The sequence below is a fragment of the mitochondrial genome of Podospora pseudopauciseta (genome assembly GCF_035222475.1).
Source record: "Podospora pseudopauciseta strain CBS 411.78 mitochondrion, complete sequence, whole genome shotgun sequence".
Lineage (NCBI taxonomy): Eukaryota > Fungi > Ascomycota > Sordariomycetes > Sordariales > Podosporaceae > Podospora > Podospora pseudopauciseta.
This window is the reverse complement of record NW_026946662.1, coordinates 470-28,371: the sequence shown is the minus strand read 5'-3', so window position 1 is coordinate 28,371 and position 27,902 is coordinate 470. Positions and strand designations below refer to the sequence as shown.

General features: G+C 30.2%; 2 protein-coding genes across 2 annotated transcripts, besides 32 other annotated features; both read right to left on the bottom strand. All coding sequences in view use genetic code 4, as the record gives it.

Moving 5' to 3' along the window:
• Window positions 1-202: 202 nt before the first annotated feature.
• cox1 (cytochrome c oxidase subunit 1) lies at window positions 203-27,902 on the bottom strand (the record flags this gene model as incomplete). The annotated part of the gene is made up of 18 exons: window positions 203-503; window positions 914-924; window positions 2,320-2,490; window positions 2,898-2,915; window positions 4,156-4,205; window positions 5,499-5,655; window positions 6,661-6,690; window positions 7,224-7,226; window positions 9,221-9,280; window positions 12,920-13,006; window positions 15,117-15,127; window positions 16,536-16,629; window positions 17,857-17,931; window positions 19,614-19,660; window positions 21,116-21,295; window positions 23,796-23,868; window positions 25,107-25,195; window positions 27,734-27,902. The coding sequence occupies 18 exons, from the start codon at window positions 27,900-27,902 to the stop codon at window positions 203-205; spliced, it is 1,626 nt and encodes a 541-aa protein (XP_062761045.1).
• Window positions 504-913: a mobile genetic element.
• Window positions 925-2,319: a mobile genetic element.
• Window positions 1,020-1,979: a mobile genetic element.
• Window positions 2,491-2,897: a mobile genetic element.
• Window positions 2,916-4,155: a mobile genetic element.
• Window positions 3,271-4,155: a mobile genetic element.
• Window positions 4,206-5,498: a mobile genetic element.
• Window positions 4,219-5,496: a mobile genetic element.
• Window positions 5,656-6,660: a mobile genetic element.
• Window positions 5,704-6,660: a mobile genetic element.
• Window positions 6,691-7,223: a mobile genetic element.
• Window positions 7,227-9,220: a mobile genetic element.
• Window positions 8,141-9,220: a mobile genetic element.
• Window positions 9,281-12,919: a mobile genetic element.
• Window positions 9,361-10,407: a mobile genetic element.
• Window positions 10,649-12,919: a mobile genetic element.
• Window positions 13,007-15,116: a mobile genetic element.
• Window positions 13,404-15,116: a mobile genetic element.
• Window positions 15,128-16,535: a mobile genetic element.
• Window positions 15,592-16,533: a mobile genetic element.
• Window positions 16,630-17,856: a mobile genetic element.
• Window positions 16,759-17,856: a mobile genetic element.
• Window positions 17,932-19,613: a mobile genetic element.
• Window positions 18,209-18,904: a mobile genetic element.
• Window positions 19,661-21,115: a mobile genetic element.
• Window positions 19,926-21,113: a mobile genetic element.
• Window positions 21,296-23,795: a mobile genetic element.
• Window positions 21,424-23,793: a mobile genetic element.
• Window positions 23,869-25,106: a mobile genetic element.
• Window positions 24,168-25,106: a mobile genetic element.
• Window positions 25,196-27,733: a mobile genetic element.
• QC763_0115340 (uncharacterized protein) lies at window positions 25,369-26,688 on the bottom strand (the record flags this gene model as incomplete). The annotated part of the gene is made up of 1 exon: window positions 25,369-26,688. The coding sequence occupies one exon, from the start codon at window positions 26,686-26,688 to the stop codon at window positions 25,369-25,371; it is 1,320 nt and encodes a 439-aa protein (XP_062761044.1).
• Window positions 26,895-27,731: a mobile genetic element.

The following is a 27,902-nucleotide window of genomic DNA, read 5'->3' as shown; positions in this document are numbered from 1 at the left end:
TGAAGTATGCTAGCTATGATTATCATTAACCTTAGAATATAACCTCTGTTAATAAAATAGTACGACGAGCTTGCGCCGTCGTACGGCATATAATAGCACTGTAAAATACTACTTTATAAGGTAGTGTTTACAAAACTATAAGCTTTAGGTTTACTAGTTAAAGTTAATTTCATTAAGGGTCCCTTAATAGCCTCTATTAAACCTAAAAACCACTTATTAATATATTGGATTGTAAAGGAAGACTTACGAAAGCATGAGGTTTCGGTGGACTACTTAAAGCTCATTCTAAACTAGGATAACTTCTATTTAGAAGAGCTTGTAGAGTATCTGTATAGAATTGAGGGTTTAATCAAGGGAATCTACCTGCATATTCTCCTTCAACTAATTGTAAGTATACAATATACAAGAATAATCATGCAGCTACTACACTTATGATTGACCCAAAACTACTTATTAAATTTCAACCTGCAAATGCATCAGGGTAATCGCTAATTCTTCTAGGCCAATTATGTTACGTTAAAGGATTTACCCTTTAATCCCCATATTTTCACATGGGTTCAGACTATGTCATCGTCTTACTTAACTATTATGTCATTATTAAGTTTAATTGACGGAAGAGGCTCGTGGAAGGTTGTTATCATAAAGACTTTCCTTCTAGTCGTTGAACGTTCTTATTATTTATTATATATAGGTAGGTAGTATATATCGCGCGGCGTAGTATGCATACTTCGTAGGCGCAAGCTCGCTCTATATATTTTAAAAATAAGCTTCGCTTCAAGTTAACTTTGTATCGGGGCCCTTAAGGAACCGCACCGCACTGCATCACTTAAATAAGAGAAGAAGTGTAAAGTTTTTCTTGAAATTCATCTTCTTTTTACCTTATATTTATTAATTATAAGGGGAACTAATCCTAATTCCTTGTAGCTTTATTCTACATTATGTCAATATAATGTAAATATAGTATTTACATTATAAATTTTACAAAAGTATCGTGGTTAGATACCTTATTAACCAAATAACTATACCTCATCAGAGTTGTAAGGATCTTTAGAAAAGAAGTATTTACCGTTATGTATTTCCTTATTGTTTATCCTTTTTTTTAAGGTATTGTTACACAATCTAAATAAACGAGTACACATAACAGTAGGATACACCCCTAACAATTTATAATCTTGTGTAACATCATACACAAAGATCATTTTTCTTAATTTAGCTAAAGTCTGTTCAGACTTAGTCTTACCAAACATAGGATTATTTTCACCCGATTTATCTCTAATTTGTTGAGCTATAAAAGCATCGGATTTAGCCTTATTATACATAGGATTCCTTTCACCTTTTTTTAGTTCACTCATCTTTAATAAATTTTCTTCCGTATGTTTGTAACCCATACTAGATCCTGGCATATTAAGCATATTTAAAACAGCCAAACCATAAGTTTTTAAAGCCCAATCCAAGTAAAACTTTTCTCTCTCTAATATATAATCTTTAGTGACAGTAGATGTTTTTCCGCAAATCTCTAAAATAATGACAGAAAAGTTATCATGTCCATATTTTAATATACTTTGATAGATTAAACTATTTTTTCTTAGAATAGAAGGCTGAAAGTAAGTACCTAAACGTTTAGACCCATTAATGGCACTACCTATATATACTCTACCTGTGACCTTATTAAATCACATGTATATTATAGACACATCTTTAAAGTCTTTATTTATATCGGACTTAGAGATGCTGGCTACTTGATACACCTTAATAGGTGTATGAGGGTAAACAGGAGATTTAGCTAAACTCTTAGAGTTTTCAGTATTTTTATTTGGTTTATTACTTTTTGGATCTTTTTTAGAAGGTCCTTCAGGATCTCCTTGTGTACTATGACTAGCCTCTGATGTATCAGATATATTTTTACTATCTTGCCCTAACGGATATTTAGATCCGTTGAATGAAGCTGAATAGCTCAAAAGTACAAAGACCGAAAGCATGAAAAACAGATATAATAAAACATACTGTAGCTTTATTTCTTGCTATTAAATAAATAAATTTATTGCAATTATGAATAAAAATATTTATCGTTATAAACTCTATCCACATAAGTTATAATAAATAACTCTTATGAAAGTAGAGTAGCAAGATATTTAACATATCACTATGTTTATAGGACTATATCTTCAACGTATAAGTTGCAACACGTGTAGTCTCTGAGGGTTCAACTAAATAAGTTGATTTTAAGTTGATTTCCTGCTAATTGTCTCATATATTATGAGAGTTCCTAGCATATAGTGTTGTGCGATTATCATATACCTATGATAAAGGGCCTACTTGACCTAAGAAATGTTGAGGAAAGAAAGTTACGTTAACCCCTATGAAAAGTATTCAGAATTGTACTTTAGATAGAGTCATATTATAATTTAAACCTAACATTTTAGGTATTCAGAAGTATCAACCGCTAAACATTGCAAACACAGCACCCATACTTAAAACGTAGTGGAAATGCATAATATAATTTTTCTATTATTTGGACTATATCTTTACCTTATGTAAATAATACTAGTATAGCAAAAGTGAATCACCTTAGTATTATAATGGTATTTTTTTTTTTGATTAGTTAAACCTATAGGACGCAAGCTCCTCGCTCGCGTAAGAATATAAGTATCATATTAAGGTAATATTTCGGGACTTCGTCCCGAATGTATATAGTTTTATTTAAAAAGATATTTGACGTTTAGTCTCTGAACCTACTTTAATTATAAAGCTTGGCTGCTGATTCTTCTTATCAAGGTGAACTCGAACGATATAACCTTCGTTAAGTTACCTTTTAATAAAAGCTTCCAGCAATTTGTCAAAATGCAGAAGAACAAATTTAAGATTTTCTATATTAAATTTAACTAATGGCCCAGTTGAGCAACTACATAGTAAGTCAAGAAGATTGCTCAAAAATTTTTTTTTACATACAACACTGCTCACGCAGTGGATCGGACTATAACTTATCTAATCGTTTAACTTAATAAACTTTTGATTGTCACGTTTAGTCTCTACGGAACCTACTCGCCAATAAATTGTGGAATTTATTTGCTTTGGTTTCCACGGTATTACCTTACATGAGGGCACATTTTTGGCTTCGCAGCGACCCTTCTATTTTCTGCATTAAGAAAACACATAAGGCTTCACCGTTAGCAAAATTAACATTAGGTTAGCTTTAGATAAAAGTCCTAAAGTAAATTTTACCGAAAAACGTATGAAATTTTTCATGGTGACATGACAACACGACACTTACTAAGAAAGCTTTTGATGGAATTTTTTTAAGGACTCTAATTTTTCACCAAATAAAGGATAGTTAGTACAATGAGAGATTATTTTTAATAGTACTTCTTTTTTATATATCTCTACTGCATAGAATTTACCGTAAGGATTTCTAACTTTATTTGTTGATTCAAAATACAGTTTAATAGCTTCAATTAAGTAAAGATCATCATTTTGCCCTATTGAAAAAGAATGGTTATTAGATTTTCTTATCGAAAAACAACCCTCAGCTTCTATAAACCCGGATAATCATCCTTTAAAATAGGAAGGTATTTTTAAATCAATATTAGATTTTATAATATTTAACTGCTGATCATATTTCAAATTTCTGTTTAATAAATAAGTTTCTACTGAAGTTTGAGTTAAACAAGTTTTTAGGAATGCAAGTTGACATATTTTCTTTGAAGTTAAAGGAGGATAAGTATCATAAATTTTTATAATTTCTTCTACTTCTTGCTTCTTATTAACTACTCAAATAACATCTCCTCCTTTACCTGTAACTCTTACTGTTCCACCTATTATTTTAGCAATTTGAACCAGCATATTATAATTAGATTGAATATTAGATAATTTAATAACTAGCCTATATTGTAAGGATTGTTTGCGTCAATGGTTAACTTGAATACTACCATCTCCATCCATCAATCCTACTCAAAACATTTTTATATATTCATTATAATCAATAACTTCATTTATAGTTGAATCACTTAAATTATCATTAAGAGCTTGCTGAGTCCCTCCTAATCCCATAACCTTCGGTTTAGGGATCAAACTATTAATACTTAAACTATCTTTATATGGTTTTAGAGTAGTAAAATAATTTAGTATAAATATACTAAATAAAACAATCAAAACCGTATCGTGGAATGCTATATCTAAAGAGGCGTTCGCTAAAACTACACCACTTACGAATAAAATTCATTAATCATTTAATCTTTCATAACTAAATATATAACCACCATATACAGCACCTAATTTGGCATATTTTTTTATAGTACTGTGACTTAAATTTAAAGCCTTTTGAGCATCTGTTACTCCATCATATTTACCTATAAACTTTCTATTGATGTCGTATACGAAAACTGCTTTTCTTATGTGACTATTTTTATTTATATTTGATATTAATTCTTCAGATTCCTTAGAAATTCAATTAGATATAATAGGAGTATCCTCTATATGATAAGGTAAATTAGTAAAATACCATTCTCCTCTAAATATAGTTTGTTCTTTTATAGCATCAACTATTGTATAATGGTTAGATTTAATTAAGTTAGCTATAGTAGAAACAGAAGGGAAAATAACTAATAATTCTTTAAATGAATTATAGATATAAACAGGGTAAGCAGATTTAGCTTCTATAATTCTTACTTTACTTTCAATAGAATGACTTTTATTATAAAAAGGATTATTTTCACCTGTTAAAGCTTTTGCGATTAAACCTTTAGTTATATCACTATGAACTCTATTTTTGGCTAATTGAGATAATAGCTTTTTAGTTTCTTCAGTATGTTTATACCCTAAAGAAGAGTAACCTTGTTTTAATATATTATAATAGGGTGCTACCGTTGTTATAAAATAAGTCTCTCTAATTATTAAAGATTTTACTTCTACGTGGTGTTCTAATATTAATAAAGAAAAATTGGATTGACCATATTTAAGTAAAGCTTTTACAATAGGCATATTTACATTTTGTCTACTTTTTAAAAAAGTATTATTAAGATAATTTTTCATTCTAGAAGCTAAATTAATAGAACTTCCTACATAAGAATGGCCATTAATCTTATTTATTAGACAATATACACCAGATTTATCTTTCTGTTCTTTTAAAATCTGAGCTCTATCTTCTTTAAAGTTTTCATATAATACTACAGGATTCAAATCTTTTATATTATCTTCTTTTAGATCACCAGAAGTAGAGTAATAACGAACAAAATTTTTGTGTTTATAGATAAGAGAATTATAAAATGATAAATTAATTAATGAATTTTTATTTCACGGACTATATCTTCTCGTAAAAATACTACGAGGACCACGTGTAGTCTCTGAGGTTCCTACTCAGATAATTTTATTTATCTTTTGGTTACCTGCTGATTGTTCAAAATTATACATTTTCACTGAATTTAAATAAAATTCTAGTAGTATGATTGTCAGAAGTCCCCAGCATATAGTGGTCTTTAAAGGGAGAGCTAAGTGATTTATTAACCCTCCAATTGTAAACATAAATACAAAACCTAAAGCAAATAACATAGAAGGAGTTAATCTAATAGAACCTCCATAACATGTAGCTAATCATGAGAATATTTTAATTCCTGTAGGAACTGCAATTATTAATGTTGCAGCTGTAAAGTAAGCTCTTGTCAATAAAGAGAGCGATTTTTGGACAGTATCTTAATTTAATATATAATATTAAACTTCTTGCGTGCTTGTCTCTGAGGATCCTTTAGTTGTAATACTTTTAATTTTTAAAATACCTTTACTATCTAAATGTTTTCCTTCTGTTATCATAATATAAACTTTTCTAAATTTAATATAATCAACATATTTACCTGAAAAAACATTATATTTATCGAAGTAATTTATTAAAACCGCGGCTGTTTTATATCCCGAACTTTTATAACATCATACTCCTGTATGGTATTGAGAAATATTCCCCATACCTAAACTATTATATAATAATCTTAAAGGTAGTTCATCGTTTTGTTTTAAAGAGAACTCTAATCTTACACTATACCCTGCTTTATGTGTTTTACTCTTTACAACACTTATATAAAAACAACCATCAGCTTGAGCAAAACCAGCTAATCAAGGGTTATCTAAAGATAAATAATTTAAAGGGGGCAGAACATTAATATTAAAATCTTCATAGTAATTGTGTTTTACTAATTGATCATATTTATAGTTACTTACAAACTTACCATTAATTAAAGATAATATAATTAACAAACCTTCTTTATTTTTACAAATATATCTTACAGCTTTTTTGTCTTTGATCTTATAAACGTTACCATGGCCGATACGTTTTTTAATAAAATAAGCCAAGGATGTATCAGTTTCAGAAAATATTATGTGTAATTCTTTTTTACCGAATCAACCGTCACCTTCAATTAATCCGGCTAAAAAATAACCAAACTCTTCCTCATTAAATTTATTATGTTTAGGAGCATGTTCAGATATTTTAGGTAATTCTAAATATTTAATATAAGTATTTTTAGTAACAGCCTGAGCCTTTGTACTAAAACTAAAGTTTCCTGCTGATTGTCTTGTATAATATAAGTAAATTTTGCCTAACGCAATTAATACGAGTGGATTACTTAATCAAGAGTTCCCAGCATATAGCAAGATTTTTCCCGTGAACACAAGTTTATCCACGTCTAAACCAACTGTATACATATGCAAACTTAGATAGGTTTACTCACTGCGTACTGCGTGAGCAAATTAAATTTAAACACGCGCACTTTTTTAACCTAGGTGTTTTTCTAATGTTCTGATCATTTAGATAAAATTTAATAAATATTTATTTATAATAATATCAAACCCTTTGCACCAATCTATTAACAGATCACTAAGTTCCGACTGTACATTCGCAAGCGTTTCAGCTCTACGTAGGTGAACCAGTCTGTAGCGATGATCCGAGTCACCGACGGTCTTCAACTAAGGGCATTGTTAACCGTTTTCACCATGTCCGGTTATTATTTAAAACATATTATGTAATACTTCGTGTTTCTCTGGGAAGTTGCCACTAATAATAATAACTAGGTGGGATTTTTAACCCACTGCACCTAATCAGAATATCAATGCAAAATTTGAAGATATCTAATCATTATCTTTATTTGTTAATAAACTTAATTCTTTTAATTTCTTCATTCCTTCTAGGGATTTATGTTCTTTATTTAAAACACAATTGTAAAATACTTGTCATTTTTCAAATGCTAATTGTTTTTTTGTTCTTAACATATAAACATTAAAGTATTCTATAACTAAAGGCAATTTATTTAAATTAGTTATAGCAAATCTATAATTATCATTTTTACGTGCATAAATTGAACCTGAATCTAAGAGATCTCTTAGATCATTAAATAATGATAATCCATATTGTTGATCGACAATAAATCTTAAACTAATACTTTTATTGGTTTTAGATACGTATACATTAAAACAACCTTCAGCATCTACAAACCCTGAGAATCAACTATTATTAAAAGATAATTTAACAGGTTTAGTAATCACATTTAAAAGATTATTATTTTTATTTAATAATGAAGATCATCTTATTAATTGATTGATTTTGTGTTTAATATGAAGATTACCATTGAATAGATAGAATAATAAAATAATATTAGCTTGATCTCTAACAATAAATCTAGAGAATTTACCAAAATCTTTTACATAACCAAATTGTAAAATATCTCTTATTTCGTATAAAATTTTAGACTCTTTTTGTGTTAAAACAAATACAGGTCTATTTTCATTAATACCTAAATATCCGTCTCCTTCGGAAAATCCTACAAATCAACCTAATCAATTAAGATCAAGTGTAGTATTAAATTTTTTAGAGTAAAGTTTATTAAATTTAATAAAAGATAAATCAGAGATAAAATCATCATTTTTAGCTTCAGCGGCGGTACCCATCATTCGAAGCTAAATGATAAAAGGATTTCTCCCTTCAAAACTGTTAATAAATATTTTCTGGCTGGCTGGCCGGCATATATCGCCCCACCCTAGGCGTAGCATATTTAGTCACCATCCTTTGTAGGAGGGCGGCCGTTCTGAGATATTTACCCATACAATTTGTATGCTCCTTTCACAAAGAGTGTCGGACTATATCTTCATCTTTTAAATTTTCCTAATGGTGTGCGTGCAAAGCCCCCCCTGTTTTATTTGTCACACTGTTATTTAAATTAATTTGTTTTTGTATAGTTATTATTTGTGATAATCCTTCATCAGTTAAATGTAATTTATTAGACATTTGATTATGTACAATAAATCATTTTTCAAAAGAAAGAACTTTTTTAGTTTGTAATGGAAATAATTTAAAGTAAGCTATTACATCATTCAATGCTTTAAAACCAGTCGCTGTATAACGATAAACACTATCTGTTCCTGATCTTAATGTTACTTTACCAAAACCTAATAATTCACATACTCTACTTAATATAATACTATCTTTTTGATCTAATATATAACGCATTTTTATAACACGACCTTGTGTATATCTTGAGTTAGCTGTAATAGATATATTAAAACAACCTTCAGCATCAGTAAATCCTGATAATCATGCATCGCGTAATGTAACTAAAACAGGAGTATTATTTAATTTTATAGTTTTAGAGCCAAAACGATTATTTAAAGCATTAACTCATAGAGCTAGTTGTTCTATTCTATGATTTTGAGCTAAATTACCATTAAATAAGTAAGCTAAAAGTAAAATATGTGAAGGGTTATCAACTATTCATCTATAAAAATCATTATTTTTACCACTCTTTCCTTGAGGGAAATGTTTAACAACACCTATATTAAATTTAAATTGTATTTTATAAAGTATATCACTTTCTTTTTGAGTAAGAACGAAACGAACTCTTTTACCTTCATCATAAGTTTGAATAGCTCCATCTCCTTCTGCAAACCCAATAAATCAAGTTAATCATTCATCAGATAGATGACTTTTATTTTTAAATAATGTATTATAATAATCATGAAAGACCGAAAATTTAAAAGATGTCTCGCGTGTAGTCTCTGAGACGCTTTGTTTGCTATCCGAACGAAGTATGCTTGCGCAGGAATTCAGGGACAAATTGTCTGCTGATTGAGTATAGCTAATTAAATTTTTACCGTTCAAGGTACTAATTAGCACTAAACTGTTCCAGCATATAGCGAAATTAATTATATTCCCTATATCACTATAGGGTGAAGCCATCATGACTCAACTTCAAACGATAAATCCTAAAATTCCAATAGACATCATGGCGTACACCATACCAATATACTTTTCAATTAAATGAAAATGGACCATCTCTTTGCCGACGAAGTACAAAATTTATGAAAACACTCTATAATTTTTAATATTTACTCTCCATCATCCGAAAACGAAGACGGTGCACCCTTGTCTAATAAACTATTTCATTTAACCAAATAATGTTTTCAAGCTTTACCTAAATCTGAGGCAGGCGAAGCTGAATATGCATGTAATTGTCTAAGTTCATAGAATCTATTAGCCATAGTTAATCTTGTTAATTTTTCAGATCTACAAGGATTAACTTTAAAATAGTCATTAACTAGAGATAAAATTTCTTTTTTTTTATAACAAGTTCATTTAAATGCATCTTGTTTTACCATAGCATAGATAGTACCTCCGTATAATTCAACCAAGGCATCTAAAATAAATCTATTTTTTTGGGAAGCAGTTATAAAAATTTGACCTGACTTTTCATTCAAATAGATACTACCGTCAGTATCAAAAAATCCGGACAATCATCCATTATAATATGTCAATGGTTGAGTATCTTTTAACTTTATATCATATAAATTACAAATTTTACCTAACTGAAGAATTCTTATTGGATTTCGAATTAAACCATTTATACCATTTATTAAACTTAATAAACCAGCTTTATGATGTAATCTATATCTTAAGTAATTATCCCCAGCATGAAGCTTAACTGCTCCTCCGTATTTTTGTTTTATTAAATATAAAATACGTTTATCCCTTAGTTGTGTAACTATTTCTAGACTTGCATAACCTTTTTTAGATAATTGAAAACAACCATCTCCATCTATAATTCCAGCCAATCACTCATTAAATCTATCTTCCTTTTCTTTAAAAGGAGAACTATTTTTATTACGAGTATTAGCTAAACTATTTTCTGAGTAGTCGCTCGCTAAAGTACTGTATTTTAAGTTTTTCATTAAAAAATATCCTTTTTCTAATCTTATAGAGCATTGCAATAATGCAAAGATTAAATCTTTTATCCTCTTTTTTTTAGAAAAAAAAGAAGACGTCGGCAACAAACGTATGGCCTCTGAAATTCCTACTCACATGCATAACCCAAGAAATTCTGTTATCCCGGGTTTGTAGTTTTCACTACGTGCTTTGGTTATCTGCGGGTTGTCCATTATTACCAGAATTTTTACTAGGAATGAAATCACGTAATTTAACGAGCTTCCACCTACCCTAGTATCTAGTAATAGTAAATTGATATATCAATCTATGGCGTCCCTGCATATTTCGAGCCATACTGTTTTTATTTGTATTTTTTTTCATTTTTTTTTGTCGGCAACAAACGTATGGCCTCTGAGATTCCTACTCACATATAATAATAATTTTTCATTTTTTTATGCATTAATTTTCATATTTCTATATTTTATCTCACTTGTTTTTAAATAATACCCATTGATTGTGTTTTTCTATCCCTAACTGTGAGTATGACAAATCCGAATCTCCCTTTTTAATTCATAAATCTCGATAATCTTTTAATTCATAGAATTCTTTTATCAAATTTAGCTTCGTAGTAGCTTTATATGTTTTTAAGGGGCAAATTTTAAAATAATTGTCTACTAATTTAAGTATTTCGTTTTTTCTATAGATAGAATATTGAAATGCTTCTTTAGATTTTATGATATTTACTCTTCCCCCATATAAGATTTGTAAAGGTTCTAACAACATTTTATTTTTTTGAGTTACGCTAATAATTATTTGACCCAGCTTTTCATCTATATGTATAGATCCGTCACTATCCAGTAAACCACTAAATCAGCCATTATAATATGTTAAAGGTTTAGGTTCTAAAAGGTTTAAATTATAATTTTCACATACCCTGTATAATTGAAGTATTCTCACGGGATTTCTTATTAAACCATTTACATCTTTAACTAAAGCTGTTAACCCTTTAGGGTTAAGCAATTTATATTTTAAGGCATTAGATCCTGAAATCGGTTTAATATTACCTCCGTATTTATGCTTTATTTCATAAAGGGCGCGTTTATCATTATTATCCATTACAATTTGTAAGCTTGAAAACCCTTTTTTAGAAGTCTTAAACTGCCCATCTCCATCTATAACCCCCGCCAATCACTCTAAAAATTTAGATTGCTTATTTAATAATCCACAAACCCTAGGTTGCTCGGGAAACACAGCCTCAGACGTATTAGGTAAATACTTACCCCTAGAACCTCTGACAATAGCACTACTAAAATAGTGTCTTTTATTTATATACGACCCTAGGGGTTTTTTTGTGATACGTGAGATAAAGTTGGGTTTAGTTATTGACAAGGAATTAAAATTCTGCTCTGTTTCTTCTTCACCTCGACTCTCGCCAGGTTCCGATATTCTATTTTTGTTCATTCCTTTGTTTAATCCCTTAATTTCTGCTAAGATATCCTGAGTAAGAGTAGCGTTGTTACACTTCAATTCCACAGCTTTTTTAAAATCCAAGTAATCTCTCAATTTATTACCCTGAAGAGAAAATTTATCAAAGAAAGGTAAAATTATTCTGCTAATTTCATCTTTTTTAGTGACAAAATAATCCCCGTGGTTAAGACTATTAGATCTTGGTATAGCATAACCGCAGTTTAAGTACTCTGCTAAATTTTCCAACAATTTTATATCTCGAATATGTTGAGTAACTAAAAATCTAAAACTTATTACATTTTTATTAGATATTTTTATGTAAAAACTACCTTCTCCTTCAACAAATCCAGCAACTCAGTGTGGACTTGGAATATCTTGATTGTTAACCGAAGGTCTTATAACAGGTATTTTAGCTTGTGCAGGAAATAACGTTTTTAAACTACTTGATAAGCCTCTATTAGATGCAGCTTTTATTGACACTATTTTATTTAAACCCTCTGCATTTAAATGTTGACTTTGTTTCATTAATTCAAATACTTGTTTAAATAATATATAATCAGCATACTTGTTAGAAATTAACGGATATTTATCAAAGTGATCTACAATAACTTGTAAATCTCTTAAAGATCTTACAGTATACGAAACAGAACTTCCTTGAGATAGCAATCTTCCTACTCCAAAAAAATCTTTAATTTTGTCTAATAGCAATTTATCTTTTGAAGACAAGGTTATCTTAAATAATAGCTCTACCGCATAACCTTTATTTCGATTGGGTCTTGGTCTAATATTAATAAAAAAACATCCCTCCCCGTCTGTAAAACCTGTAACATAATAAGGGTGTAAATTATTATCAGTATTAATAGAATTTAAAATACTAAACTTACGACTATTGATGTACATAGAGAAAATTGTATACACAGATGGGATTATTAAAGACATTAATGAGTTTTTTCGAAATATTTTTTGCACTCCGTAAAGGATACTAAGCACAGTTAAATTAAGCATATTTCTGTGAAGTAACTTCGCCACCACATTTAATGGTGCGTACTCCACTGAGCGACCCGCATTATGAAATGAATTAATAAAACTATTACTACTGTTGTGTACATGTAAAGGGTTACTTAAAAACTCTCTTACACTTGATGACGTATACAACGCTTTGGTTATCTGCAGGTTGTTCAAGAATAAAGAAATAAACATCTTTAATTCTAAAAGAATTTCCCCGAATATAGTTTGTTGCATTATTCAGACGATGAAGCTGAATAAAGAGCCATATTGACCGAATACGCTTTTATTTGAGTAAGCAGATATTGTTGTACTTATTATACCAAAAGCAGGTATAATTAATATATAAACCTCGGGATGCAACATTAAAAAAAAATGTGTGGACCATATCTTTAAACACATAACTTATTCATAATTTTTTCATTTATTAATAAGGATATTTCAGCTTTTAGCCAATAAAGATTCTGAAGGAGCAATATGAGCTTTCATACCCTTGAACTCATATATTTTTGGTATTAAATGTAATCTATTATTTTTAGCAGATCTTGAAGGATACTTTTTAAAGTACTCAATTAAGTTTAGTATATCTTCTTTTTTGGTAACATATCATTTAAAAGATCCCTGCCCACCACGATCAATATAGACATAACCTCCGAACAATTCAACTAAAGGTGTTAGTAACTCAGAAGTCTTTTGACTAGCTGAAATAGATAGTTGTCAATCAGTACTCTTTATAGTAACTGTTCCATATGCAATTTTACTTATTTTCAGAGTTTACATTTAATTTATATAACATAGTATCAATCATATGTGGTAATACTATTGCTCTTAATTTATCCATAGACTTCTCAGAAATATATATTCGGTATTGACCTTTATTATTTTCTCGAATCTTACAGATTAAGCAATATCGTATAATTAATACATTAATTAGAATAACTACTTCTTGTATAGTAAAAGAATCAGTACATAACACTAATCCAAAATCTCTTCTTTGTCCATCTCCCATTATAAAATGTGCTAATGCAACAGGAGTTAATAAATGGTAAATTTCTGTAAAAAATGGTATTACCTTTTTATTTTTTTCATAAAAAAGTAAATAAAATTCATTTAAACAAGGGAGAGATCTAGTATAAAAACTAAAGCTATATAACGTTTTGTTATTTCTTTTACTAGTCTGAAGATTAGGTAAACTCTGACAAAAAGGAGCTAATATCATAAAAACATTTCATATATAAGAAGATTTATCTAAAGATTGCTTAAAACCTAATCTAGGATTTTTTCCACCTTTAACTATAATTAGCCAAGCATCCGACAATAATATACCTACTATAACTGACCGTTGATAATTAGTAAATTTATACATATTTAATCCTAGGTTTGACAATCTTCCAGAATAAATACCTGAACCCATATAAGATCCTCAGACTATTAACTTCATGGGAACAGTATTACCTAAATATTGTGAGTTGTTACATTTAGTATGTATATACCGATTAAATTTATTGTCAAAAATTTTCCATGCTTTATTTAATATAGTATTTTTGGAACTTTGATGTGCTTTTATATCTACTAATTTAAAAAACATTGGTGTTAAATAGGATTTTCTATGTCTAAATGCCCGTATAGGAGAAGTCTTTATGTAGTTTATAAAGTCAATGATTTGATCTCGTAATTCTATAGATCATTCATATCGACCATTACTAACTATATTTATATTACCTCCAAAGAAATTTTTATAATTAATTACAATATTATAATCCTTGTGAGTCACAGATATAACTAATTGGGGGTCCTTTTCAACTATTCTCTCTCCTTTTTCCAGAGAGTGCGATAGACCAGTCGCCAGTGGAATTAGTTGAATACTACCACAAGCGTCAAAAAATCCTGAGAATCAACCATTGTCTAATGTTAATTTTTCAGGGTATTTTAAAGCTATGTCATAATTAACACAAATATAATTTAATTGTATTAATCTGACAGGATTTCTTATAAGACCATTTACATCATCAATAAGATCAACTAATTTTTTTTTACTATGTAATCTATATCTCAATGCACTAACACCTGATCTTAATTTAATTGAACCCCCGTAAATATTCTTTACAGCCTGCAAAGCTCGTTCATCTCTAATATCCATTGTAATTTCTAAGCTTGCATAACCTTTTTTAGATAATTGAAAACAACCATCTCCATCTATTAATCCGGCTAACCATTCTTTAAATTTTAAATCCTTATCATTGTTACTTAAATTATGAACTGATCTTTTGTTTAACAAACGTATGGTCTCTGAAGTTCCTACTTGCGTGCTAAGCGCGTTGGTTACTTGCGAATTATCGTAAATTTTAAGGATTTTTACTATAGCGGTGTACAATAAAGTACAACTTATGCTAATAGTACCTAAGAAATATAAAACGAACTCCTCGCTTATAGTTTGTTGCGATAAATTTTCATTTAAGGGCCATTCTCGACCGAAGAATCCATTTCTTCAAATTTAACTTATCATTAATATAATTAATGTTTTCTTGTTAAATCCAGGTACCAGCGATACTGCTGGGCTTGTGCATATAGATTATGGAAGAAATCGACTATACATTAAGCAGCATTTCAGCTACCCATCGGTGAACTAGTCTGTAGTGGTCACTTAAATAACCAACGGTCTTTGAACGAAAAAAATTCCTTGACCGTAAACACCAATGTGGCTAGTATTAATATTAACTTTTCCTTATATCAATTTTAAACTGATATGTACAACAACGTGTACCAAATTATACACGCATTATACTTAAGAGTTGCAAGCAATAATTACTTAATACTAACTAAATCTAAGGTATATTCAGAGCTCGCGCCTAAAATATTCACTCTTTTGGATCTTGTTTAGTTTTACATCTGTCCTAAGAGCTTCATAACATATACATTAAACCTTGACTTTTTTTCCTAATATTTTAATTGAATTTATTAATTAATCTAGATTTTTCTATTATTTCTACACGTTTTACAGGGTCTAAATGATGTTTATTTAATAAATCTAGATGTATTTCTTTTCAAGCAATATAAGAAGCAGATTTTTTAGTCATTAAAGGATAGTTATCAAAATAAGGAAATACATTTTTACAACTATATATTCCACCTAATCTATATTCATTTACATTATCTATTGCATGTTTTGACACTATTCCTCCTTTAAATAAAACACAAAGATGTTCTAATATTACTATGTTTTGCTCTCATTTCTGAGAAATATTAAAATTAAAACTAAACCCTTTATTTTTATTTATTGAACAAGTAAAACAACCTTCTCCATCAGTAAAACCTGTAAGTCAACTATTATTTAAACTAGGTAAAATAGAAGTATGTCTAATTTCAACCGGATTTAAAAGAATTCTTCCTTTAGTTACTCATATATTAAATCCTTGAATAAATTTTTCAAATTGTTCCTTTCTACGAGGTAAGATAAGATTACCATTAAACAAATGAATAAGTAGTTCAATTTCTTTTTTGTTTTGTGTAACATATCTACTAGTAATTTTAGATTGTGAAATTACTTTACCAAAACCTAAAGTTTCCTTTATGAATTCTAATATATAAATATCTATAGTACTTTGTGTAATAACAAAGCAAAGATCACCTCTATTGTTAACAATAAAAGATCCTTCCCCTTCAGTAAACCCTATAAATCAAGTTAAGAATCTTTCTGAAGGTAAAGTAACGTTAGGAAAAAGTTCAACAAATTTTGAAGCAAAAGATCCAAAATTAAAATTATTTACTGGAGTACTATAATCATCCTCTAATTTAGACGAGGATGTTAATACATTTGTACTAGATTTATTAAATACTATTATTATAAATAAGATGGCTAATACTAAATCATTAATTAAAATATGTTTAAAGAAAAGATGTTGGAATAAAATAGGATCACCACCACCAGCTGTTTCAAAGAATGATGTATTAAAATTTCTATCTGTTAAAAGCATTGTGATTGCCAAAAATTAATTATCTTGATCTGCGAGACCTAGTCTCATGTTAAATAATAACTTAGAAGCTTAAAGCTCGCGCCTTAAATAAGCTTAAAGCAGATTCTCATACACTCACGTGTATGTTGGGGCCATATCTTAATTATTTAATTTGTAAAAGTTTTGTAAGTGATCCCATACGAAAACAGTTCTTTTATCATTCATATTTGATTTAATCTGTTTTACATAATCCATATTTTCTTTATGCTTGAATGGACCTTTTTTTACGGCTGCAAAGACGCCTACAACCTTAGCTCAATCATTAAAATCTAATAATTTTGTACCAAATAAAGGATATTTGGTAAGATAATCAACAACTGCTAAGTTAGCTTTTAAATTAGTTGTTCTAATTCTATATTGAGGGTTCTTGCTATCCATTCTAATAGATTTAACTACAGAATATAAACTAATAGCGATTTCTTCTAGAAAGAATAAATTATCTTTATTGCCATTTTTTTGTTTTTGGATTAATTCAAACTTACATTCTATTTTGGGATATTTACCAGATTCAGTACTTCTAAGCGAGAAATGCCCATCTGATTCTATAAACCCAGATAATCAAGCATTAGATAAGATAGTTTCAGTATTAAACCCTTTTTTTTCTATATAAGTACCTCTATATTCATTATATCAATCAATTAATTTATGCAAAGCAAAAATTTTATTAGTTTTCATTTTACCATTAAGTAAGTTAATAAACAACATTACCCCTTCAATGCTATTAACAGTATATATATAGGCATTAAGGCCTTTTTTTCTAGAAATAGAACCATGTCCTAGTTCCTTTTGTATTAAAAGAGCCAAGGGTAAGTCTTTCAAATGGAAAACTATTTGAATAGAAGGATAGTTAAGCTTTCCTTTATTAGATCTTTCAGATTTAGGTACATGAATAGTACCATCTCCTTCTATAAGGCCTGCTATATAATAGGCAAACTGCGTAATTGAACCATTAGCAATAAGAGCTTTATTTGTATAATTTCTTAAGCCGTATGTATTATAGCTGCTACGCGTACTTCGCGACCGTAAAACTTTTTTTAAACTTACACTAGAACTATTACAAAAAATAAAATCTGACGTATAGCCTCTGAAGATACCCAAAAAGTACAAACTTGATAGGTTTCCTGCTGATTGTGTGGTATATAACCACAATTCCCAGCAATTTTCCAGATTTAAACCCGGCACAATTTCTATAAACTTACCGGCTAAAACAGGTAAAGATAATAATAATAACACAGCTGTAATAATTACAGCTCATCCAAATAAAGCAAGTTTCGCTCCACAAAAGAATAAACGCGTTTATCAAATAAAACTCTATTAATACTTTATTGACAACCGCTATTTAGATAGCCAATGTGGTAACTTTAATCTAGAGTTATTATCAACCCTTGTAGCACATAAAGACTTCCCTATCTTTTTTTTCTTTTGTAATTCGAGCTCGCCCCTGTAAACATATTTTTTTTTAGAGCTTGCGCCTTATTTAAATATAGAGCTTGCGCCTACAAAAGAATTCAAATATAAGTCCTTATATATAAAAATTCTATACTACTTATTATAATTCTCTTGAAAAATTCATTCTTGATTTAATCAACAGAATTTTATCTAACCCCTCTTTAGTTAGATGTGCTTTAGATTGAATAAGAACAGATGCTTCTTTAAAATCCTTAAACTCTTCAGCTTTTGCCCCCAATATATGATACTCCTCAAAAAAAGGAATAATCTTGTCTACTATATCGTTAAAGTTTGTAACAGCAAATGTACCTATAGCAGTCTTTTCTTTAATAGAAAAAGAACCACAACCAAAAACTTGCGAAAAGCTTTCTAATAAATAGGCATCTCGTATATTTTGAAATACCAAGAAATTAAGAGTAACACTTATACCTAATTTATGTGTTTTAGATTTGCTTGTTTTAATTATAAAACAGCCTTCACCCGATACAAATCCTGCTATTCAGTATTTAATATCTGGATTATTTGAATCTAAAATAGCTTTTGGAACTTGAGGTCTTGTAACAGGTATAACATTACTAAAAGCGGATTTTAATCTTTCAGGTAAACCTTTATTTATAGAAGCTCTTATATTGATAATATTTATTAAACCTTCTTTAGTAAGATGTTCCTTAATTTTTACAATATCAAAAGCTTTTTTAAATAATAAAAAATCTGCAAATTTTTTAGTCTTTAGTGGATAAATACTAAAGTGTTCAATTATACAAGCTAAATCACTTAATCTTACTACTTGGTACATAGCTGTTTTTCCATGTAGGGTTACACTACCTACACCAAAGAAACGTTGGATTAGATATAAACTATTTGAATCCTTAGAATGTAAATGTATGTTAAAAACTAATTTAACACTTCAACCTAAAGTCTGTTTAGGATTTTTACTAATAGTTATATTAAAACAAGATTCAGCATCGCAAAACCCTGTGACATAATAGGGGTTTAATTTATTATTACTAGTAGTATATTTCGGTTTATTCCTTATATAGGCTAATAATAATTTTTTACATATTGAAATATATGATTAATTTTAAGTTACAATCAATATTAAAAATATTATTAATATATATAAGTCAGGGAGATTGAATGTCTATACATAGGAAATAGATCTTTAAACCTAGTAGTAAGTATATTAGATCAATAATCCTAGTATATCGTTTCACCCCAGAACCGGTTTCCCGGCGACTAGAGTACACCTTACAGTATTTAAATACTGAAGAACCGTCTACTCGTTGCTCTTTTACAGTAATAGATCTATGCTGAGATAAACCAATCACTGATTTAGATCCGCGATAACCCATTTCAGTTTTACTTCATCTGTAGTGATATTACCATACCCTGAGGCATTAATCAGGCCAGTTGTAAAGTTTCCTTTACAACCTTGGTTACTAGAGCTTTAGGGTGTCCCCGGAGTTTGATTCTTATACACAAATAGACGTAAAACTACCGTCTTCATGTAATCTAATACCAGGAGTTCTCATATTCATTATTGTTGTAATGACACTAGATATAATTTATATCTATAGTGGACTATATCTTCAGCGTATATTAAAATACGGTGTCTAACGTATAGTCTCTGAGGATCCTACTCAATAAAAGTTTAGCATGGGGAGCTTCCGCCCCCGCAAGATCCCTTTTATTTTTGGTTTCCTGCTGATTGAGCATAGCCTATAGGATTTTCACTATTAAAAGTACCTATAGACACTGAGCTGTTCCAGCATATAGTTAGAAATTTAATATGAACCTCATTTGCGTAATATTTGTTTTTATAGGAATTTACATAAATATCCTTTATATGCTTTACCTGAATTAATATATTTAACCAATGTTATTTGAGAAGCGGATAGACCCTTGTCTTGTAAATATTCCACACATTTACCTAAACTAGGTAACACTATAGTGTTTTCTAAATTATTTACATCTGTTAATATAACTGCTTTAGATGAACTATTTAGAGGTTTATTTTTATTATACTTAACTCTATCTTTTTCCAACATTAAACCTAAATCTAAATAAGACATATCTTTAACTTTAGCTGTTAACACCGGCATTCTTGAAAAGAGATATTTTCCTAAATAAAAAGTACCATTTTCTAAATGTTTAGTAAATGTGGTATGATGAATATTTAATTTTCTAATAAAATCTATTTGTTGTGTTGAAAAAAAATATAAATAGGTCATATCTCTATTATACATATATAAACTCTTAGAATTTGATCCACTAGGATTATTTGCAACTCTTATAGTATTTAATGTAAAACTAGGGTCTAATAAATAATATTGTTCTAGTACAATTTCTGAACCTTTTATGTAATTATTATAAAAGGGAAAGACTTGTAAAGCAAAATTTTTTAACCTTTCTTTTTTTAAGAGAGGGATTAATAGACCACTCTCTCTATGAGAAAGATTAATATAACCATTTAATCTAAAAGCTAACTGTGAAGATGAACCTACGTATTTTCTACCTGTACTTAGGTGTGTAAATATATAAATACCAGGTATTCTTTCTTTACTATTAGGTAAACCAAGTTTATCTTTAAGAATTTCCTTAGTTATACTTTTTTCATTTAAATTAGTTAAAGTAAAACTAGGAGTATTAATTAAAGATTTTAATTCTTGATCTGTAATTTTAATATTACAGTAAGCTAAAATTTCATTAATTTTTTTAGCAGTCACAGCTTCACCACTATTAATAAGCTCAATAGCTAGAACATGGCTATGTTTATTAGGACCTGTTCTACCTAATATCTCTTTTCAACGGTTGTCCAATTTAGATTTATTATTTTTTTCAGGGGAACTATTTTTTTTAGAGTTATTATCACCACCTGAGTTGTTGTCATTACTAAAGTTGTTTTGAAACTCTTGTTTAGGTTTAGTGCTAAAATAACATTTATTAATAATTAATGTAAAGCTTCTTGAATTTTTTAAAAATTTAAAAACAAATACAGAGAACCCGAAATTCATAGCCCCTAGTAAACTACTTACCCCTGATAGGTGTAAAGCAAATATAGCTAAATCCACACTAGGTCCACTATGACTTTGTACACCTGATAATGGAGGGTAAATAGTTCATCCTGTACCAGCACCTCCTTCTATACATGCAGAGAATACTAATAATATTAAACTAGGTGGTAATAGTAGGGTCGATAACCCGCACCGTGATCCTTATCAATTGATTAGAACTGGCAACGAGAGACCTCCCTCCGAACCGTACGTGCAAGTTTCCCTGCATACGGCTCTCCCCCTTTAAGAATTAATGCTATCTTTATTTATCTTTGTTCTTTTTGACGTGTAATTCACTCAATTTCATATCGTTGTAAAGACCTTTGTGGATTTTTACATGGCATCCTTTACATACCGGAATTTGTTTTCTATTTAACATTGACATCAATGCGGTGAAACCTGTGGATTTCACCCCTCCCTTTCTGAGGTGTTTCACATGATGCATTTCTATATCATCAGGGTTACCGCACACTCAGCAAGGTTCAAAGAGGTTAATTTGTGTCCTAAGACTTCAGTTAGTTACAGAAAAAGGATCGACAGGGTTAGTTACAAAAGAATTTAATAGACTAGTCGTCTTCTTAAAGCTCTCAAGAGTAAATAATTCCATGGGCTTGAGTTTTCCCTCACCTGGTGCTGTTAAGTTTCTGCCAAATTTGTTGAATGCTTGAGCCCTATTGGGTAAATTAAGTTTTCTTGCAATAGTTTTAGCACAAGAATGATGTATTAGAAAATTTACAATGGAGTGAAACGCAATCTTATTGTCTACGAAAGAGTAGTAATTAAGAAGCCCTCTTATTACTGCATTGTATCTTAAAAGAATCGATCTATGGTCTAAAAATATTCACTTTGTTATAGCATTTGGAGCGAGCTTTTCTCTTCCGTTTGCAGATGTATATGTTTTAATGAATCCTGCTTTTTCAAGCTTTTTAATTATATCGCGAACAGGTACATAGAAGTATAATCTATTGTTATTAATTCTGGACTTTATCAGTCTTCCTTTAACCTGTCTTTGTACAATTTTGGATTCTCCACCACCTTTTCTTTTAATATCAACCCCTAAGAATCTAACTTCTTTTTCGGTTACATTTGTGATTTTCGTCTTTTCTTCGCTTAACTCTAATTTAAGTATATCCCGAAGAAAAGCTTTACATTCTTCTTTAATCTTTGCAACTAATTCTTGATCACCTATTATCCCAATAACTCAGTCATCAGCATATCTAGTGTACCTTACTCTAGTACCATTTCTGATCCTTGAAGGAAGTTTGTTCCTTTCGGCCCTTAACTTAATGATCTCCTTTAGTATCTCTTTGTCTTTTGTTGCTTGATATTTATCATTCAACCGAGACAATTTAGAGGAGTATTTAACTATTATGGGGTTAACCTTAGAAATAAAGTCCTTATCGGACGAGTATTTCTTTATCAGGGTTTCCACGAATAAATCAAATTCATGTAGATATATATTCGATAATACTGGGGATATTACTCCTCCTTGCGGAACACCAGTATATGTGTTATATTTAACTCCATCATCTATATATCCAGCTCTAAAAAGTTTTCAGAGTAGGTCAAAGAACCTCTGGTCTTTTATCTTCTTTTCCAAGATTTTAATTAAAACTTGATGATCAACTTCGTTGAAGAATCCCTTGATATCTCCTTCCAACATTCATGTAGTTCCATTCCATTTAGATATTTGATGAAGTGCCGTATGACAGCTCCTTTTAGGTCTAAATCCATGGGATACATCCAAGAATATCGGTTCATAGATTAATTCTAATAATATCTTCATAGCTTCTTGCACGATTTTATCTTTAGATGTTGGTATACCTAAAGGTCTGGTTTTACCATTAGCTTTAGGGATATAAACCCTTTTCACCGAAGTGAACTTAAATCTCTCAGATTTTAGTTCTAGGATTAATTTTTCAAAAAACTCATCATTGATTCCATCATATGTGATATTATCAATTCCAGGAGTCATACCACCTGGATTACTTCGGACATTTCTATATGCCTGAATTAGTAAGTCTTTGGAACATATTAATTGATAAAGATTGACATATTTTTTGTCTTTTAACACTAATTTCATTTCATTCGCTGTACCGTTACCAGCAGCAGCTATAAATGATCTTGAAGGCTGGATCACTTTAGTTATAACTTGAATTCTAGGGTTATAACCTAATATTGATCCTCCGTTACCATAAAGATTACTCTTCTTAGGCAATCTCGTAGTTGATTCTTGATAGTGTATGTTCTTTTTAGGTGTATTGTATTCATCTTGTAGATTCTGCTTGTTATCGCTTCCTTTAATATTACTCTGATCTGATAATATTAACAATAACATATGGACGCAAATATGTTCCAAAAGGTTCAGTTGGGCCTCGCTAACAATATATTCCACCATGAAGAACTTATCTTGCAATACATCATAGACTCAAAGTCCGGGTATCGCTTTTGTAGCATGCTCTGGTCCCTCCAGGATTTCCCCTTGTGGTAAGCTACATGATTTACAATATATAGGAAGATTATTGGAACTGATCTCTATCACCAACCTTAATAGGTGAATTAGTCCTATGACTATTTCCATAGTTCAAGCTGGATCAAGAGCAGTACAACCTATCAATATCCACAACGACGCACATCAGAAACTGATATTATTAAGTCTAGGGAATGCCATATCAGGCCCACCTACTAAAAGAGGTAATAAGAAATTCATTTTGTTGTAATCGTTAAATTACATTTGGACTATATCTTCATCCATTAAATTAATGGAGTATAACGTGTAGTCTCTGAGGATCCTAAATTAAATTTTAATTTATTTTCGTTTCCTGCGGATTATCCATTATTATTTTTATTAGTTTTAAGGGCTATGTACGTTTAATAAGAGCTCAAAGCTCGTGCCAGCCTTAAATTTTCACAGCTCCTATAATAAAACTTTAGGAATTTCCCGCAAATAGTTATATTTTTATATGATAGTATTACTACTACCTTTGGCAATTTCTTAATTAAATTTTAACTATCAAGAATATCTAAATGAGAAAAATCAAATTCTTTACGTTTATTATTAAATTGATCTTTAACTTGCTTGATTTCTTTTATATTTTCAGTGGTTAAAGGTTTACCATTACGAAGTTTAATTTGTTCAACTACATATTTTCAATCTTTATATGCTAAATATTTAGAAGAATATAAAGGATAACGGTTAAAATAATCAATAACTTTTGTATGACTTTCTGAGTTATGAGATATTACCATAAAAGAATAAAAAATCTTATCTTTTTGTTCTCTAGATCTAGAATATAAATTAACTTTAAGATATCTAGCTATTTTATCTAGTATTTCAAAATAACTTATGCCACCTTGATATATTGAAACTTCTCTATGATAATTTTGTCTTAACTCTATGCGGAAAAAAGCTTGTACTCTTTTTGAAGTAACTACACCTTTTTTCTTTCTATCTGTTAAAGTTATACTGAAATTACCATCTCCGTCTGTAAACCCAGCTAACCAACTGTTACTATCTATAGGTGATAAATCCAAATCTAAAGGTTTAATATCCGTATCCCTATTAACGTTAAATCAAAGTATTGTACGATGTAATGCTTCTATTTTAGGTGTACGCATATAACCATTTATAATATGGATTATTTTTAATACATCTTCACTATTTTGAATACTTCATAATACACAACCTTGACTTTCTCTATTGTATATTTTACCTACTTGAGTAATAGATGTTAGTTTTTCAGCTAAAGGTTTATCACTTAAACTAAAAACTATTATTAATTTAGGTGAATATTTCTTAGCTTTTGAATTTATATCGTGAACAGCAAATGAACCGTCAGCCTCAACTAATCCAGCTAGATAAGGACCCAATTTATCTCGTAAGGAATTTAAATTATTTTTATCCTTTGAAGATACTAATGTAGTAAAACTTTGAATTTTATTCTTACCAAAACCACCGATTAAAGCTGGCATAACCATAAAGAAAATCATCAGTAAGGCATGCGCTGTAATGATGCTATTATATAATTGGTTATGTAGGATAAGCAGCCAGTCCTTAGTCTATATAGACCTTAGAAACCAACAACTCTCCTCCGAACCGTACGTGCGACTTTCACCGCATACGGCTCTCCATCAAAGGTAATATGCGATTACTAATGTCAAATGTTACTATGAGATACTTAATTATTGCTAATATTATTTTCTAAACTTATTGTTGATTCAACTCAGGTTTGCTGATATCTTTCATATATTTTAAAGACATCCCATCATATTTTCCAGTATGGACCTTATTGTGACAACTTATGCACAGAGTAACTTGTTTTCTGTTTATAGCAGCTAACTGCTTATCAAACCCACTAAGTTTTACATCTATAGTTCTAATATGTTTAACATGATGAACTTGTAAATTATCACTTGCACCACAGCTGGCACAGACATAGTTAAAAAAACTTACAGTCCTTAATGATCATTCTACTACTTTAAGATTGTCTATAAAATTAGTCTTACCTTTAAAGTTTTTGGGTGTAGGTAATAGATTACCTTTTGTAAATTCTATGCTTTTGTTATCAGTACCTGGTATTTCAAATCTCAAGTTGATTCCAAACTTCAAATATACCTTTCTAACTGTTCCTAATTTTAGTTTAGTTGCAAGGGTCTTGGCTAAGCTTTTTCTTAGTATTCAGTAGATAAGTACTAATCTTGGTTTATTATCAGCAAAGGAATAATAATTAATATAACCATTTCAGATCATCTTATATCTAAGTATAATATCTCTTATTGGTAGATTTACCCATTTTAATATGGGTTGAGGTATTAGGTTATCCTCATTAAGAGCCTTAGATTTCCAAATAACAATACCTTTGTCAGCTAACTTTGTTACCAGTTTACTGATTGGTGCATTCATTACTGTGGAAGTAGTAGGTATTCTTTGAGGATGACCTTTTATATTCTTAAATCTTTTAATCTCACCCTTTACACTCGAGATTCTTTGAATCTCAGTACCTAAGAAGTAAGCCTTATCTTCGGAAGCATTAGTTATTAGAGTTTTCTCCATGGATAATTCCAACTTTAATACATCTTTTAAGTAAGCAGCAATTCTCTCCTTTATTGCTCTTGCTGTTTCAGATGACCCAGCAACGCCAATAAGTCAATCATCAGCATATCTTACATAGTATATCTTAGCTAGATCTGGATTAGGAATCATGGAAGGCATAGTAGCTCTAACCTTGATTAACTTCATTCTTTCTAACTTTCTACCGGAGTCCAGCTCTTGACCCTTGCTCTTTAGCTTTCTTTCTAATCTTGTAATTTTACCTATTCTGCTGTCAATTACAACATACGCAGGATTTTTACTAGTGTGTTTACCACCCTTAAGTTTCTCATTAAATTCATCCACAATATTCTGGACAAACTCATCAAGTTCGTTAAGTACTAGATTTGAAAGTATAGGACTAGCGATTCCTCCTTGAGGTACCCCAATTATCGAACTTTTATCTTTATCAAATTCCACATAACCAGCTTTAACCATTTTTCAATAAAGATCAATGAATCTTTGATCCTGAAAATGTTTAACTAGTAGCTTTTCAAGTATGTGATGATCTATATTATCAAAGAAGCCTTTAATATCTCCTTCAATAAATCATTTAATACCATTCCAATATCTAATAGTTGCTAGAGCGGAATGACAACCTCTACCTGGTCTGAACCCATGTGAGCTACTGTGAAACCTTGGTTCTAGAACTTGTTCAAGTATGGCCCTAAAGACCTCTGAACTATTTTATCTCTAGGAGACGCGATTCCTAGTGGTCTCATCTTCCCATTCGCTTTAGGTATGTAAACCCTACGCGTTGGTCTAAAACGGAATTGTTCATTCTTCAGTTGCTCCGAAATTTTTTCAAATCATTCCTTAGAAATTCCATCCAGTGTCTCCGAGTCGACTCCTGGTGTCATGTTACCTGGTTCAGATTTAATATTCATATAAGCAGTATAAAGAGCTTCAAGCTTGCAAATTACTTCATAAGCGTTGATACATTGCCCTCTCTCATTGTACATAAGCATTTCTCCTAGGGATCCTTGACCCTTGCGAGCCTCAGATTTGGGAGATACCTTTGACTTCCGTACTTTGGTATGTATCCATTTACCGGATGACACACCTACTACTACGGATCCGTTACCATAGGAATTTCTCCCCTTAGGCAATCCCGAGTTCCCCACGTTAAGTCTTCGTCTTCCCTTAGCATTGTAAACTATATGTCCTCTCTCCGAGGTAGTAAATGAGTAACTGTTTTTGATTAAGCTTGCAGATATCTTAATCAATACTCAATATAGGGCTATAGCTATCTTAATCCCTATGGAAACACATAATCCTACCATAGTTAGTAATCTTAATACATAGGAAGCTTTTACCTCTCCACTCTCAACTGATTTAATAGCTATCGTTAGATATGGATTTACTGACATGCTACACTCCCTCAATCCTTTCGTCATGAGATAAGTCAGTAGGTTTAATAAGCAACAACAGTAGCTTATAGGGTCTAATTCCCCGGACTTAAAACGCACGTTAAACGGCGCACCTGCAATATATTGAACACCTGGCCCGCTCAACTCCATTCTAATTAATACAGAGAACGCTGTACCTAGTAATCCCGAAAATAATGCAAAAATTAAATATAGAGTCCCTATATCTTTAGCATTTGTAGATAACATTCATCTCTCGATTCACAATGATACCCCTCCTGATAT